This window comes from Mustelus asterias, chromosome 8 (genome assembly GCF_964213995.1).
Source record: "Mustelus asterias chromosome 8, sMusAst1.hap1.1, whole genome shotgun sequence".
Taxonomy (NCBI): Eukaryota; Metazoa; Chordata; class Chondrichthyes; order Carcharhiniformes; family Triakidae; genus Mustelus; species Mustelus asterias.
In genome coordinates, this window is record NC_135808.1 from 106,870,814 (window position 1) to 106,887,585 (window position 16,772).

Sequence of the window (16,772 nt, forward strand, 5' to 3'; positions counted from 1 at the left end):
AATGAGTTAGGACAAATACGCAGGGGACCTACAAATTGCAACTAAGTACAGATGAAGCATCAAACCTGAAGACTGCTCATAATTTTGATCTTTGATACAGAGAGACTACAATATCAAGGAGAAAGAAGATAGCTCAAATACTTACTCAATATTTAGAACTTATTCAAAGATTGTGATCAGTGTTTTGATACTCAACAGCACAATAAGGGCTAGAATTGTGAAACCATAAGGAGGAATCGTGTTAAACAAATAGCATGAACAACTCTTAATTAGCTCTAGTGAAACCCTTAGCTTATAATAGGACACAACTGCCTCAAAATAGGACTATATGGTTGGGGACTTACCTGGTTTATAATATAAATCCCATAGTTGATTTTCTGTCTGCGGAGAATGGGATGTAAGTAATGCAGCCAGAACTTCAAGTGATGTTCCCTGTGCCTGAATGGAATTATGATGGCGACTCTTTGCTTGGCTATACAGTCTGAAGGCTTGTATTTGCCACCCTCTCGTACATCCGGGTTCTCTCGCTGAACCTTCTCCATTGTCATCAGGGAACTGAATTCTATGAGCAATCTTCCAACTGTAACATAATTTTAGAAAATGAAAAGTGGTTAATTTCTACCCACGTATTTGTAATGAAAGTTTTTCTTTTGTTACGGAAAGGCAGTAAATCAGTCAACCTCGCAGGCCAGTAGTCTGGATTTTCACTCACCTGGTCTGTCAGGGATGGAGGTGGGGTTGTGGGAGAGGGGACAGGGGGTGAGGGGGTTGCTCTAAAACATGGGAAACTTGCAAGATTCTCCTATGTTGATGGGTTCCCAATTGCAGGGGTTGCCCAGGCAGGCACAACAGATCATGAAGGCATTTGTGCCCTGGATCCTGCAAGTTCCCCTCCAAGTCATACACAATCCTGACTGAGAAATGCATTGCCGGTCCTTCACCATTGTTGAGTAAAAATCCTGACTTCCAAACAGCACTGTGGATGTTTTGTTATTTTTCACTCATGAGACATGGGTGCTGCTGGCTGGCCAACATTTATTGCCCATCCCGAGCTGCCCTTGAACTGAGTGGCTTAAGAACATAAGAAGTCGGAGCAGGTGTAGGCTATCTGGCCCCTCGAGCCATTCAATAAGATCATGGCTGATCTTTTTGTGGACTCAGCCCCACTTACCCGCCCGTTCACCATAACCCTTTATTGTTCAAAAATCTATCTATCTTTGCCTTAAAAACATTCAATGCGGTAGCTTCAACTACTTCACTGGGCAGGGAATTCCACAGATTCACAACACTTTGGGTGAAGAAGTTCCTCCCCAACTCAGTCCTAAATCACATGTAGGCCAGACCAGGTAAGGATGGCAGATTTCCTTTCCTAAAGGACATTAGCAAACCAGGTGAGTTTTTCCAACAATTGACAATGGTTTCATGGTCATCAGCAGATTCTTAATTCCAGATTTTTTTTTATTGAATTCAAATGCCATCACCAGCCATGGCGGGATTCAAACCCTGGTCCCCAGAACATTCGCTGAGTTTCTAGATTAATAGTCTAATGATAATACCACCAGGCCATCACCTCCCCTACACCACATGTACTGCAACAGTTCAAGAAAATGGCTCACCACCACCTTCTCAAGGACAATTAGAGATGAGCCAACAAGGCCCACATCTCATGAACGCATGAATAAAGAAAAGAAGATCCAGCCACCCAGCCAGGATCTAGTTGCTGAGTTCTTTTGAGGCTTGGGAAACCAGGCCATCCATAGCTAAATTCAAAACTGTAAAAAAAAGAGGCTCATTGTCTCATTATAACATTAAATTGCTAACCTCTGAACAGTTGGCCACCCAACTGCCTCCCGCTCCCAATAAAGCCAGAAGTAGGTGGATTTGGATTCTGACTTAAAGCAGCTTGCTTTGAAAGGCGATTTAGTAGATAGAAACGTGGATTATTCAGGAATAATGCTTAGCTTCATAATTAGTCCTCTGTATTGAAATGGGGCAGATGGGATGGTAGTAGGCTGAAATATAGCTGTCTACGTGGATTTGGAGAATCACACTGTTTTTCTCTGTAAAGGCTATTCCTGCTCAGAATATCACTGCGATCAATGAACACATGAAGAACAATCTCTGGGGACTTCATTACCCGCCAGACTAGTCCGAAGTACTAACATTAACAAGCAACTCTTAGAGATTGAGTATAACGCCGTAAATCTCCAACCTTGTCCACAGCTGGAAATCTCCAGTGTTGTTGCAATGTATGGAGCTTTGGGTAAGTGCCAAATTCTTCCTTTTCGCTAGCAGCGGGGTGGGTAGGGACGAGATCAGAAAATCCTGCTAACTAAGAGTTTCAATTCATTATAGTATAGGGTAGAAGTTTCTAATCCTAGCCCTGGTATCAAAGAGAAACCTCAAGTGGACAAGTCACCCCAAGGGTCTCTTGTACATCAACTCTGACAGGCAGCGCTGGCAGAAGCCAAGAAGCAGGCTGCCTACTCATTCTTTTGCACCTTGTACCAAACCTTGCCCTGCTCAGTAACCACCAGTAATTTCCTTGTCCACATCACCAAAATGGAGCTTAGAAGGTATCAATCTCCCGACAGTAAAATTAAAGAAAACAAAACAATGAAAGCAGCTCAACAGGAATAAGCTAACTTCAATAAGTTGAATTCAATGCATTACACACCACAATATCATGGTCAGTGTCCACATCTGTTAACTGAACTCCCAATAAGATTCTCCCAGGACTAACCATTTGTCATTTGATAGTCCAGAACTTGAGTACTGCTAAAACAAAAAGACCTGCTGTCGAAGCTCTTCATCTTGCACACATCAGGACAGATTTGCAAAAATACCAATTTGTAGTGGCATGCCCCTTTAAGGGGTGAGCGATCTGTGGTTCATGTGACTCAGTCAGCCTATCGGGACTCAGTAGTTCCAATGACGGAGTGTGGTGTTTCCCTGGTTGTTAGGAGACTGGAGTTGTGGAGTATGTGATGCGCGACAATCAAGCACGTGGAACAAGGCTTCAGTATTGAAGGCTTTTATTGTCTAACAATGGAACTAACTAACACGAATACACCAGTTCAGACTGAAGGGGTCCTGCCGGAGCAGAGGGTCTTATACCTCTCCTCCGGAGGCGGGGCCCCACCGGGATGTGCCATAATAACATTTACAACAGGTAAACACCCTAACCCAACAACATTGTACAACCCCCACAGTGACAACACCCTAACCCAACAGTAACATAAGAACAACCCCCAGTGGTAACCAACGATGGTTCACCACAGTATGGTAGCCTTTTCATCACCCTCTGTAAATAGTTATTTATCTCAATAAACCATTTATTTGTTAATCTACCTGGTGGTCACCTGTTGTTAAAGATACTATACAATTGTAGAGGGAACAACAATTTATATTGCATGGGAAGAGAGTGTTGATTGGCTGGCAAGTGAACTCTGAAGTGGACTAACAGTTTCCTTGGTATGATGCTACCAATTCTTCACTTCCTTTTACATGCCGACATTACAATTATGATGCAAACCTCAATAGAACACAGTGAAAGGTTTTTCTCCCATGGATTAAAGGAATAGAAACTAATTTCTGTCACGTAATAAAAAAGATCATTGTATTCCCTTCCAATTCAAACTCCACAAAACGTGTGGTAAGTGTCTGACTGCAATAGGACTTGAACATGAACATTAAACTCCTGGTCCACATATATAGTATAATCATTTGGGATATCCTATGTCATACTGGGTCAGTTGTTTTGATTTTATAGTTAGTGCATGCAATTCTGCTGTTGCCATGTTTTGCTTAACATATGCAAGAAGAATTATGGCCTCATGAGATATTTGCTGAGCACATTATGCAAATCATGCAATTAAGTTGGAGCTGGTTATGTAAATTGTGTCACCGACATAGTTCAGATAAACTTTGGGGCCACAGCGACAGTGGAAATTATTTATTCCCTGCAAATATTTCTGTCAAACACAAGTGTCATTAATTAAAACTCCGTTTCCAAGGCCAAAGCCCATATTTAAAATGATAACTCACGACAAATTACAAAATTGACAAACACATTAAATGTTACAAAAGCAAATTAATTTATCTTTATTTCCCTCAAATGAATAATACCACAAAATGATTTACCCAATTAGATTGTTGGTTATTTTAGCTGCCGCTACTATCGTTTGCGCTGATGAACAGCTAGGCGTCAAGTCTGATATTTCAACAAAAACAGTTGTTGGGTTGTTAAAATAAAACCTCATCCTACCGTTCAGTATACTCCAGCAGTTTACTGGGACTTCTGACAAGGGTCTACTTCAAAAAATTCAATACATCCCTTGCAAAGTCAAGTATGTGAAAAAACTGCAGTTTGGACCGGTGTTTTTTCCCGGAAGTGTCGCAGAGAATCAGGGGTGGCAGGGATAGGGGTGGCGGTGGGGGCGGGGAGGGGGGAAGAGATTCAGGCCAGGCCTTCATCTGCACCCTATTTGCGGATGAGGTTGATTGGCCATGCTAAAATTGCCCCTTAAATGTCCTGGGATGTGTAGGCTACAGGGATTAGCGGGGTACAATATGTGGGGTGACTGGGATAGGGCCTGGGTGGGATGGTTGTCGGTGCAGGCTTCATGGGCCAAATGGCCTCCTTCTGCACTGTAAGGTTTCTATGATCTATGAAACATATTAGCGGGATCCAAGTCAGTTTCCTGCCTGCCTCCAGATGTATGCCCGACCTGCCATGACGGGCAACAGTGGAAGATCCTGCGGGAAATTCACACTGGTGTGAAACCAGCCTTTAAACTCCCAGTGAATTCACATCACCCCACCCCACCCCCACCTCCTCTGGGCCTGCCACTGAACTTGCCAGTGGGGCATGGAAGAATTCCACCCATCACTTTATACAGCAATTTACAAATATCAATGCAGGACATAAATTTCTTGAGATTAATACCATTTACAAAAGTTTCTTTGTTATTAGAGATGTAATTTTAACTGTTCGCAGAAACCAGGTAAGCTGATGGTTAAAATCACTTTGTGGGACTCACCCACAAACAACACACACAAAGTACAATTTTAATTTGTGACATCTTAGCTTGCAAGAAACCTCAAGTTCCTTTTCTAAATATGCGGACCAGGCTCTGATCAGAACAGGACTGAATCTTATTTTAACTGTCGGTCTGAGTGGGGAAGTGGTTTCCGATTCCCTGCTAATCCACCTGGTGAAAGGAGGAGTCAAGTTCAGAACAGGCCCAACATCCTAAACCTTTCACTACTTCAGGCCCACAAGGTGAAGTTTGGAGTGTTGCTACCCCACCATTGACCAACGTGTCTCAGTCTGAGGAACATTCATTCGCTGTTGAGGTCAGGAGGATTTGCTGCTTTTCTTGACCCCTCCCACCCTCTTCTACCTGATTTCTACCCCAAGCGGGTAAGGCCCAGTGAGCTCCTGAGGTGACCTACATGGGACCTGGAGCTGAAAACAAGTTTTGCCATTTAGTACAACACACCATCTTGGTAAAGGAGCTGAAGTACATTCGATGAACAATCTCCCATGTGTGCATTAAGGTACTAATCACCACAGGTTACCTGCTGGACATACTTCAATGAGGCTCCACAACACTTTGGGTGACTGACACATGACCTAATATCCTATTCTTATGGTGACCTGCTGAACAGGAGTAAACAAGGCTTATTTCATGTGCTACTTAAAAGTATATTCTACTGCTCACTTGCTGCTGGAGGTTAAAAGCAGACTTTTGATTTTTGATTTGATTTGATTTATTATTGTCGCATGTATTAACATAAAGTGAAAAGTATTGTTTCTTGCATGCTATACAGACAAAGCATACCATTCATAGAGAAGGAAAGGAGAGAGAGCAGAATGTAGTTACAGTCATAGCTCAGGTGTTGAGAAAGATCAACTTAATGCAAGGTAGGTCCATTCAAAAGTCTGACAGCAGCAGGGCAGAAGCTGTCCTTGGGTCGGTTGGTACGTGACCTCAGACTTTCATATCTTTTTCCCGACGGAAGAAGGTGGAAGAGAGAATGTCCGGGGTGCATGGGGTCCTTGATTATGCTGGTTGCTTTTCCAAGGCAGCAGGAAGTGTAGATAGAGTCAATGGACGGGAGGCTGGTTTTGGTCCGATTTGTCAAGAATTCACCAACATTCAAACACTTACTCGTGAAGTTCTGAGGATTTCACTTTAAAGCAACAAGTGCTAAGCTCCTCCACATTATGGGGATTCTCCTGAGAAAAAGTGCTTGATATTGAACATCTTGCGAGGGGATCCCCTTTGGGTCAGATTGAGGAGTGAGTGGGAGTCGCATGGGACCAAGCAGAGCAGCACCAGTTGCTGCTGGGGAGAGGGACAGGAGGGTGAGATGGATTCCTTCCCCACCGCACGGTGCAGGATGTACCTTCTCCTCTGGAACTCCAGTGCTGTGTCCAAGGACTTGTGCATCTTCTCCCTCAGTCTCGCCCTCAATAATCCTGCCTGTGTGCGTCAGTCAGCATATTCAACACCTTTAGTGGAAGTGTGGAGCTCGTACATATTGTTCCATAATAATTGCTTCTAATCAGCCCTCGAGTGCAATGGCCTGCAGGTATCTGTTTTGGAACCTCCAGGCAAGTTTAAATTAAATCAGCAACGCAGCCAAAAATACTTTCTAAAACCAATCTTTCAAACTGGCCTGTCTTATTAGCACATTTCTCATTTAGCACCTCGTTTCATGACTGCAATTCTCCCATCCCGCTGCGCTAATGTTTTGAGCACAGCAGGTCGGGAAAATCCCAAGGTGGCCGATTTAGCCCATTCAAATGGTCATTTTAATATTATTTGAATATCATTAGAGGGCCCGGGACTGAAGTTTCCAGGCCTGCTAACCTCTCCCACCCCGCCAGAGTGTTTCACTCCAGAGGGGATTCGGAAAGCTAGTGGCCTGACCCCACTGGAGTGAAGGGGGAGCAATCGAGGCCCCCCCGGGGGAGGGCGGTGGGGGGGTTGGTGCCCCCTGGGCATTGGTACCCTGGAAGTGCCAGCCTGGGTCCTCTGGCATTGCCCAAGGGGCAAAGTGCCAATGCCCAGGGGGCATCTTTGCACTGGCCGTCAGGCATGGGGCAAGGCCAAGGGGCGGGGCCTGTGGGGGACAGGGCTTGGGGGGAGGGGGACTGGAGTTCGTGGCAGGCCAGGGGTGGGTCAGGGCTAGGCCTGGGGGTAGTCATGGGGGCCAGTGATTGGGCCGTGATGGGGCGGGGGGGAGAGCCGGCTTTGCGAGGGTTGAGGGGGTTGCGGAGATGGCCAACGATCAGGAGGCCGTCAGTGCAGGGCCACTGTGCATGTGCGGATCTCGGCACTGACAGATCGGCGCATGGGCAGTAGCCCGCTCAGTGCGCTAATTACAGCCTCTCCAGCAGGGATAGGCCCCACCCCTTGAAATGTAATGATATTCGTGCTGGTGACTTCGGCAGTGCAGAGTGTGGGAGATTCTTCTCTGAACTCCCACTGAAAAAGCCAGCGTGAATTACTCCAGTTTTCATGTGAATTCGACACTTAGAATTTTTGGGGGAGAATTCCGCCCCATATGTTCACCAAAATTACTGTCACTGACTGTTAAATATGTTTTAGTGTTCATTATACCTATTATAACATATATAAAACTCAAATGCCATTTCACCTGAACCTCCCCTCCATCCTTTGCCCCACCCCCAACTTCCCTCATTTTAATCTCATTGGTTTGGGACCAGTACCTATTAATAACCTTTTGAAACCCAATCAAATTCTTCCGGAAACCAAAGACAAATTCAGTCTGAAATTTGTACAGAAAAGAGAAAATAAATATGTTGTTCTTGGTGCAAGTTAAAGAAATTTCCTGGTGTTAAATACAAGTATTAGCTCTTCACCTTATCCAGATGCCAACTCCAATAAACAGAAGATACTGCCATTTCTTGATCTGGTTTCAATTCAAATAGCCCTGAAATGAAAGAATGGCATTCTAACTCACTGGAGTGAGTGAGTGAGCCTGGACTGAATAAACTTATGGTAAACTTATGGTTTCATAGTCCACCAGCCTAACAATCCACTGCACCTAATAAAGGATTCCCAACAGTATCAGTTGGATATACAAATAATCTAACAGTTAACAAAGTCTTGAGACATGAGTAATAGTCATGCATCTTACATCCACCTTTTCTGAAAAGGCAATATATCAAACGTATGCTCTTCCACATGCCAGAGCCATCCTGAAGAGTAAGGACAACCAATCATCATTTTCTCCACGATAAACTCTTCCTTCAAACGGTCTTGCGCTGCCCCTCTTTTCTCACTTTAACACCATGTGAACAGCCCACCACTTTCTTCATTTCTCCATTTCAGCTCTCATGTTCCCCTCTACTATTGCTCCATCTTTGATCACTCCCCCAATCCCTTCACAATTCTGCAGTGTCTCCCTCTCATTAACCATGCTGCCCCCGCCAAAAGCTCATCTCTTTCATTATTCCCTCCATTTCTTTTCCACCCAACCGCTAGACACTCAATAACCTTTCCTGGCCCTTGTGTGAATGTAATAGACAAGTGGAATCTTCAGCTTTCTGATCCCCCACCCTGACAATTGACTTAAAAAAAATCAATATTGTGCATTGGTATGTATACAAATTCTATATTTATAATTACAGATTTATTTTACATAGAAAAAGAGAATACCATGATACCGTTTAACCATTCCTCATTGTACACTTTTTACAGGTTATGTACTGGAGGAAATGTATTTTATCATATGTAATATGGCTCATATGATGTAATTCTGTTTGTTCTTGCAACAGTTAGTAGATGATTTTATGCGCAATCTACACAATCAATAATCATTACAATTAGGGTTGCCAACTGTGATTAAATGTATTTCTGGAAGTTTCATGGTGACTTCCCACACACCACTCCTTAGTCAGCCAGTACATCCATCCTTCTGACATATTGCTTTCCTAGGCCAATTGATGAGCAATAAGACTCTTTACAAATGAATGATGTTTGATTATCAGCCAAACGGCCTTTTTTTCCTATTTTCAATATTTTTATATCTGGTAAAAAGAAATGATCGAAGAAAATGACATAGGAACAAAAAGTCTTTAAAAAATTTTTTTCTCAATTCCTGGAGACTCCAGGCAATCCGGTAGGGTTTGCAACCCTAATTATGATAGAGTGGGCTACATTAAATTACGCTCTTTCATATTACATGCTGGTTTGCAGTTTTGGAACAATTGTGTAGATGCAAAAACATGAGGTACAGAATCGAAAACTTTGAGGACGACTGCAGAGCAAACACATGGAAATCTATGGGCGGGATTTTCCAGTCGCACCTCCCATGAGACCAGAAATTCTCACCTGAAGTCAATGGACTTATAAATGGTCCATCAAATTATCGGTCCCGCCCTTGACGATTCTTGCAATAGGCGGGACCAGAAAATTTATCCCTACAAGTCAGTATATGTGGATGCGTATCAGTAGAGTCACAGAGTCATTGAGGTTTACAGCATGGAAACAGGCCCTTCGGCCCAACTTGTCCATGCCACCCTTTTTTTTTAAACCCCAAAGCTAGTCCCAATTGCCCGCATTTGGCCCATATCCCTCTATACCCATCTTACCCATGTAACTGTCTAAATGCGTCTTAAAAGACAAAATTGTACCCGCCTCTACAACTACCTCTGGCAGCTTGTTCCAGACACTCACCACCCTCTGAAAAAATTGCCCTTCTGGACACTTTTGTATCTCTCCCCTCTCACCTTAAACCTATGCCCTTTAGTTTTAGACTCCCCTACCTTTGGGAAAAGATATTGACTATCTAGCTGATCTATGCCCCTCATTATTTTATAGACCCAGTAGATCTGGGCCTCTCATTTCTACTCAAAGTCTATTTGTTCACTTATGTAGTTTCATGAATCATTCATTCAGGTTTATGCCATCTCCCAAATTTTGCCACTCAATGGGTTAGCAGAGAGATCAATATCCAAGGTGAACATAGGTTTGAAGTAACAGGTGGAAGGATTAGAGCTGAGTTGATCTTTTTATGCAGAGGGTGATATTGGTCTGGAACTCACTGTCTGAAAGGGGTGTCGATGGTAGCCATGAGGTGACGATGCCGGCATTGGACTGGGCACAATACGAAGTCACATAACATCAAGTTAAAGTCCAACAGGTTTATTTGGAATCACAAGCTTTCGGAGCACTGCTCCTTCATCAGGTGAGTGAAACACACCTTCACTTGTGTAGCCCTCACCTGATGAAGGAGTAGCGCTCCAAAAGCTCGTGATTCCAAATAAAGCCGTTGGACTTTAAACTGGTGTTGTGAGACTTCTTACTGAAAGGGGTGGTAGAGGCAGACACCATCAGTAATTTTTAAAAAAAATTTGGACATGCACTGGAGATTCAATAACCTACAAGATAAAACCTTGGAGAGCTCTGGAAGTGACCAGGTTAGAGTTGTAAATAAAACAATGGATGGAATTGTACAGGTGCATTGAGAATAACATGGGATCAGGTTAAGAATGGGCTAATTAACTTTTCCTGATAATTGGCTACGAACAAAGAGCTGGAAAGTGGGATTTGGTTGGACAACTCAAATTTGGTATGAACACAATAGGCCAAATGGCCACCTGCTGTATCATAATTATTTTCAATGTGAGGTGGTGTATTTTGGAAGGAGAAATTAAGAGTCCGCGTACTCTTTAGAAGATGGATATCTAAATATGTGGAGGAGCCCAGGGATCAGAAAACAGATCCACGCATCAGTGAAAGGAACAACGCAGGTCATGAAAAAAGTGAACATACAATTCTTCGAGGAACAGATTTGAAAATTGATTTGAGTTGAAAAATAACAATATTAAACTTGTATAGAGCAATGGTTGCTGCATACTTAGAATACTGTGCAGAATTCTTATCTCCATATCACAAAATGGATACAGAGACACCAGAGAAGAGACTTAAAAGGATGATACCAGAACAGAGAGGCTATAATTATCAGGAAAATTTAATTACTCCATCCTTAACTGGTTCCAGTTTATTCTCAATGTACCTGTACATTTTCATAAATCGTTTTTACCTACAGTTGTAACATGGTCACTTCCAGAACTCTCCACGGTTCCATCTTTGCACTCTGATTCTTCTTCACTTATCTTACAAACCTTTCAGAACATGCTGACAAGAGCCAGCTGTGACTCTCTATCAAGCTGCATCTGACAAGTCGCATCAGACCTTTGGGAACTGAATGGTATAATCAACCATTACTACAACCTGGTTTCAAATGCAGTTGAAACTGGTGGGATGAAAACCTCCCTCTGCTGCTTGTTAGGTAAACTGAGTTTGCAGTCTTTCATATCGAATACCATAAAATGGTCAATAATTCATCACTAACTGGAAATTGCACACAGATGATTAAAATGGGCAAGGAGGAGGTGGATTGTGCTTTAGGAGGAGTTGCTCTGAGGTCTGGGTAAGCACACCTTCACTTTGTGTAACCCACACTATGTTGGATACCAGTAAGGGTGCAAAATTCAGAAATACATTCTGATCCCCACGACTGGCATATCAATCGTACATTAACACAATAAATAACATTATTCACAGTGGTCAGGGGCAGCACAGTGGCACAATGGTTAGGTTCAATTCCAGTCTTGGGTGACTTTCTGTGTGGAGTTTGTACATTCTCCCCATGTCTGCGTGGGTTTCCTCTGGGTGCTCTGGTTTCCTCCCACAGTTCAAAGATGTGCGGGTGAGGTGGGTTAGCCATGCTAAATTGCCCTTTAGTGTCAGGGAGAGTAGCAGGGTAATTAAGCGGGGTTATGGGGATAGGGCGTGAGTGAGATTGTTGTCGTTGCAGGCTTGATGGGCCGAATGGCCTCCTTCTGCACTGTAGGATTCTATGGCTGGAATTTTACTGCCCCGCCCACCATTGGAATCGGAGTGGGCGAGGGGTGGACCATGGAAAGGTCCGTTGTCCTCGGGCGGGATTTTACGGTTTCTTGACGAGCGAGGCTGTGAATTCCTGCCCATGATTCTATGGTGTAGGAAGACGCAAAGAGTGGCAGAGATAGGTCATCATATCACTGACCATTGTTATAACTTTACCCACTCATATCAGGCAATGGAGTTTCCTAAAGAATTACTTCACTGATTTAAAAAAAATCTTATTGATTTTTAAAAATACTTTTCCAATTCAATCAAATCAAATCCAATTCAGAGTCTCAACAAGTTGAGACATTTCAGACCCAGGCTGACAAGACAGGGTGAGCGACAAAACCACCCTGTCCTGGGCCTGATCTACATGAGCCAAGCTGATTGGAGAAGGGGAAGGTTCCTCCTCCAAGACTTGAGCTCATTTGCATCTTAGCCGAAAGGCCGAGATGCCGCTTTAAAAAATTGCTTCATATGAAACATATGAAGCCTCAGTGTAACCTAATGACCTCGACCAAGTGCGGCTGACCATGGGCTGCCGACCATACTACACTTGATCTTAGCCAAAAGGTCTTTTTTTTAATATACTTTTCCAATTCAATCAAATCAAATCCAATTCAGAGTCTCAACAAGTTGAGACATTTCAGATCCAGGCTGACAAGACAGGACGGGAGACCAAACCACCCTGTCCTGGGCCTGATCTACATGAGTCAAGCTGATTGGAGAAGGGGGAGGATCCTCCTCCAAGACTTGAGCTCATTTGCATCTTAGCCAAAAGGCCGAGATGCCGCTTTTAAAAATTGCTTCATATGAAACATATGAAGCCTCAGCGTAACCCAATGACCTCAACCAAGTGCAGATCCGATACTACACTTGATCTTAGCCAAAAGGCTGAGAAATGATTTGTTCTTTCACATTCTCAAGAAACTTTCAAAATATAATGCATTTAAATCAATTTCTTTTGATAACCAGTGTTACACTAACCACTTTTTGAAATGGCAGCCACTGGTTGGGAAGGATTAATATTAACCACACAGAGTAGCAGAGACCATAATCTATTAAAATGAAAAATTCCATCACACCTTTCCCTGCTGTATTAATGAGTTGGAGACTTAAAATGCAATTTATGGAAAAAATAAACCTGGAGACATGCTAATTTATTTTCTCTTGGCCAATCAAAAAGGATTTCTGAATTAGAAAAGTGATTTTAAAAAATCATCTTTTTAAAAATAAAAATCCATTGCCTTGATTAATGTGGTGGGCTAATTTAAAGCCACAAAATGAATGGTTTCAATGCACTTTTATAATGTTCTGCACTAACATATACAATCCATTTTTAATACAGATACAACTCCAGGCATTAACATTCCTCTGGCTCTTTCACACTAATTCAATGTTCTTTTAGGGCTCCACTCCAGCTTAGTCGGTTGAACTATGACAAACTCATAACAATGGCGAGATTATAAATGGATTTGTGTAGGGATTACCAGAATTGCCTGCTTCTTAAAATTTCTACATGGTGGCTAGCTCAGCGTAGATACCAAGTTAATCTAACGCACAGTCTGTGCTGGATCAGCGACATCCAACCATATGTAGCATTCTCTGACAGTTAACCTAGTCTATGCCTAAACACCCAAGCATAGCAACAGTGAAATAAACTACATCCAGCCTTGGTGTATACACACACGCACATGCACGCACACACAGCCAATTTATTCCTTTAATTTGAATCAAAATGTCTGTGCGTTACTGTTTTTTAAAAATTGCAGTAATTATCTGGAATTGGTGTCGCTGACGAGACTTCATTCCTTGTCAATCCTTACTTGCTAATGTGAAGGTGGTGGCACATCATGATAAAGCAGTGAATACTGCTGTTTCTTGTAGAACTTGTTGAATCAGGCTAATGAAGGGGGCGCTAAGCTATGAAAAATCTCACTGTTATTTTGTGCTGCTGCAATTATCAGTGCTAACTTTGTAAGTATCTGCCTCATTCGGTATCTCCCGTGCTACATAACTTCAGCAATGTTCCTGCTCTGATTCCCTGCTGCAGAAAACCTGCTATTGTGTAAATTCAAACCTTGTTACATTGTGCGACGTTAGCGTACCTTTAAAAAATGTCTTTTTTAAAATCATGTTCTCTGCAGCTATAAGCTGTTTTGGTTTCATTGGTACCCAGCCGCCTGCTAGAAGTCTTTTTATTGCTCCTTCAGTGGTTTAAGTATGGTTGTTTATTTTTGCTCTGGTCTCTTTTATGATCCTGCATTGTTAGGAGGAAGGTCAGGTGTTTTGGACAGTTTTTTTTCTTCCCAGTGAATTTAAGGTTTCATTTTTTGTTTTGGCTGGCTGCAGTTTTTAGTTTTAGAAGGGACATCAAGCTGAAAAGAAGTGTTTCTCTCTCTCCCTGGTTTTGCAAATTCTACTGGTTCGCTGAAAGCAAGGCTTCTTGCCTTCCTGGGGTAGAACATCTGCTCTTGACCAGAGTCTCTCCCTGGTGTTCTGGGAAGCTGTTCTGACTTCAAACTGTTCTGAATGTTTCCAGACGGCTGCCTGAAGTTACAAGGCCGAAAAGTCAGAGTTTTCAATTCTCCAACCAAAGGACTCAATGCCAGTATCATGTGAGCATTAGTCTTTGCTATGTTAAACCTGTGCAAAGGGTTTTTTTGTCTATGTGAAATTTTTGTTTGATTGGAACATCTTAGATATATTTGTTAAGGGTTACACATTATTGTGATTGTTTTGTTTGTGTTTGTAATTGATAAAAGTTATTGCTAATTTTCTTACGAAAAATGTTAACTATATTCTTAAATAAACCTTGTTTGATAAAAGCTCCCTAGTGGGTCATTTGAATCATACCTGAAGTGAAACATATCATGCTTATCCTGGCCAAAATAAAATCTTATGATCCAGGTGGGCTCCATAAAACACTTTGGCGTTTCTGACCTGAATTATAACAATTGTGTGTTTACAATGACAGGCGCCACCTGCCATTAATGCAAGGATCTTAGGAGATCACAGATCGTGCCATAATACTCTGCTACTGTTTACAATCTTTAAAAAAATTGTCTTCCAACACTTGAGGATAGAACCTCCTGTAGCAGCATAAAGGGGAAGCTAGAACCATTGGTATTGCCAATGCAATTTTACGTTGATATTTTCTGTGCACCCAAGTAGACAATACTGCAGCACAAATAACTGATTGTAACTGCGATGTTAAACACTCTCTGCTTCCATGACATATCCCATGGCCCCATCATTGCATTGACAAATCAAATTTCACTATAACACAACTTCAAATGAATTGTTACTGGCTGGATCTTTCCGGCCCTGCCCACAGGCAGGGTCTTCCAGTCCCACCTAAGTCAATAGACTTTTGGCTGGCCTGCCGCATCTGAACCCGCCGTGGCAGGGATAGAAAATTCCGGCTACTGATTCTATTAATAAATCTCTTGCTCACTGGGTCATAAAGAGGACAGAAGTGTTTTGCATTCTCTCCAAACCTTGTGTACCATAAATCGCAGTGTATAGGTCGACCTGGTATATAAGCAACCCCATTTTTCCAGTCCCAAAAATCATGTTTTTTATGAGGGATCTAGGAATATGGAGAGGAAGACGGGATCACGATATTGAAGTTGATGATCAGCCATGGTCTAAATGAATGGCAGAGGAGGCTTGATGATCGACTGGCCTACTCCTGCTTCTATTTTCTATGTTTCTATAAGTAAATCCTTTTTCAGCCACGGCCTTGCGCTTGCATTGATAGCTTCAATTTTCCCCCCACAAATGCAGATTTTACTTTACGGTACCTTATAACTGGGCATAAGGCACCAAGCAGGCGATATGGGCAGAAGTGCTAAGGTGCTGGGGGAAACTTAAGGCACACACACTGCGACGGGGGAATTTAAGACACACACATTGTGGCAGGGGGGATTTAAGACACACACACTCTGCGGCAGGGGGAATTTAAGACACACAGGGCTGGATTTTACAGACTCGCTCAGGCGAGATCGTAAAATCCCACCCGAGGCCAACGGAGATTTCTATTCTGGGAACCTCACCCACCCCGATTCGGGGGTAGGCGAGGTGGTACAGTTTCAGCCACACACTCTGCAGCAGAGGAAATTTAAGACACACACACTCTGCGACTGGGGGAATTTAACATACACACACTCTGCGGCGGGAGAATTGAGAATTTAACACCTGCAGACACTGCAGCAGGGGGAATTTAGGACACCCACACTCTGCGGCAGGGGGAACTTAGGACACACACTCTCTGCAGCAGGGGGAATTTAACACACACGCACTCTGCGGCAGGGGGAATTTAACACACACATCTCAAAATGGCAATCACCTAAAACCATACCACGCAGTCACCTTCATACTCAGCACTTAAGTAGACCCCTGTTTCTGGAGGGATATTTCAAGGTTTCAAAGGCCGATCTACGTACTGACATCTATGGTACATAAAAATGAGATTACTTTTCCCGTCACTGACATCACTTCTACTCATAAACAGCACCAACTTCATAGCTCTCCAATGGTAACAGTCATTCAGATCTGATTATTCTAACAATCCATGGCAAGATCATTTACAACAACAAGCAGAAAATGCTGGAAAAATTCAGCAGGACTGACAGCATCTGGGCAGAGAGAACAGAGCTATTTTTTCAAGTCTGGATGACTCTTCACCAGAGCTCTGGCAAAGTCATCCAGACTCAAAATGTTAACTCTGTTTCCCTCTCCACATATGCTGCCAGACCTGCTGAATTTTTCCAGCATTTTCTGTTTTTATTTCAGATTCCAGCATTCACAGTAATTTGCTTTTAACAAGATCTTTTA

At 42.8% G+C, this 16,772-nt stretch overlaps 1 protein-coding gene and 1 pseudogene across 1 annotated transcript in view; both read right to left on the reverse strand.

The window, feature by feature from the left end:
* The window catches only part of b4galt2 (UDP-Gal:betaGlcNAc beta 1,4- galactosyltransferase, polypeptide 2), a 352,031-nt gene that overhangs the window by 174,503 nt on the left and 160,756 nt on the right, over positions 1–16,772 (reverse strand). The window contains exon 2 of the mRNA XM_078218681.1: positions 345–580. Within this exon, the coding sequence (XP_078074807.1) occupies positions 345–580 (236 nt within the window). The remainder of the gene's footprint in view (positions 1–344; positions 581–16,772) is intronic.
* Positions 12,710–12,839, reverse strand: LOC144498033 (U2 spliceosomal RNA; annotated as a pseudogene).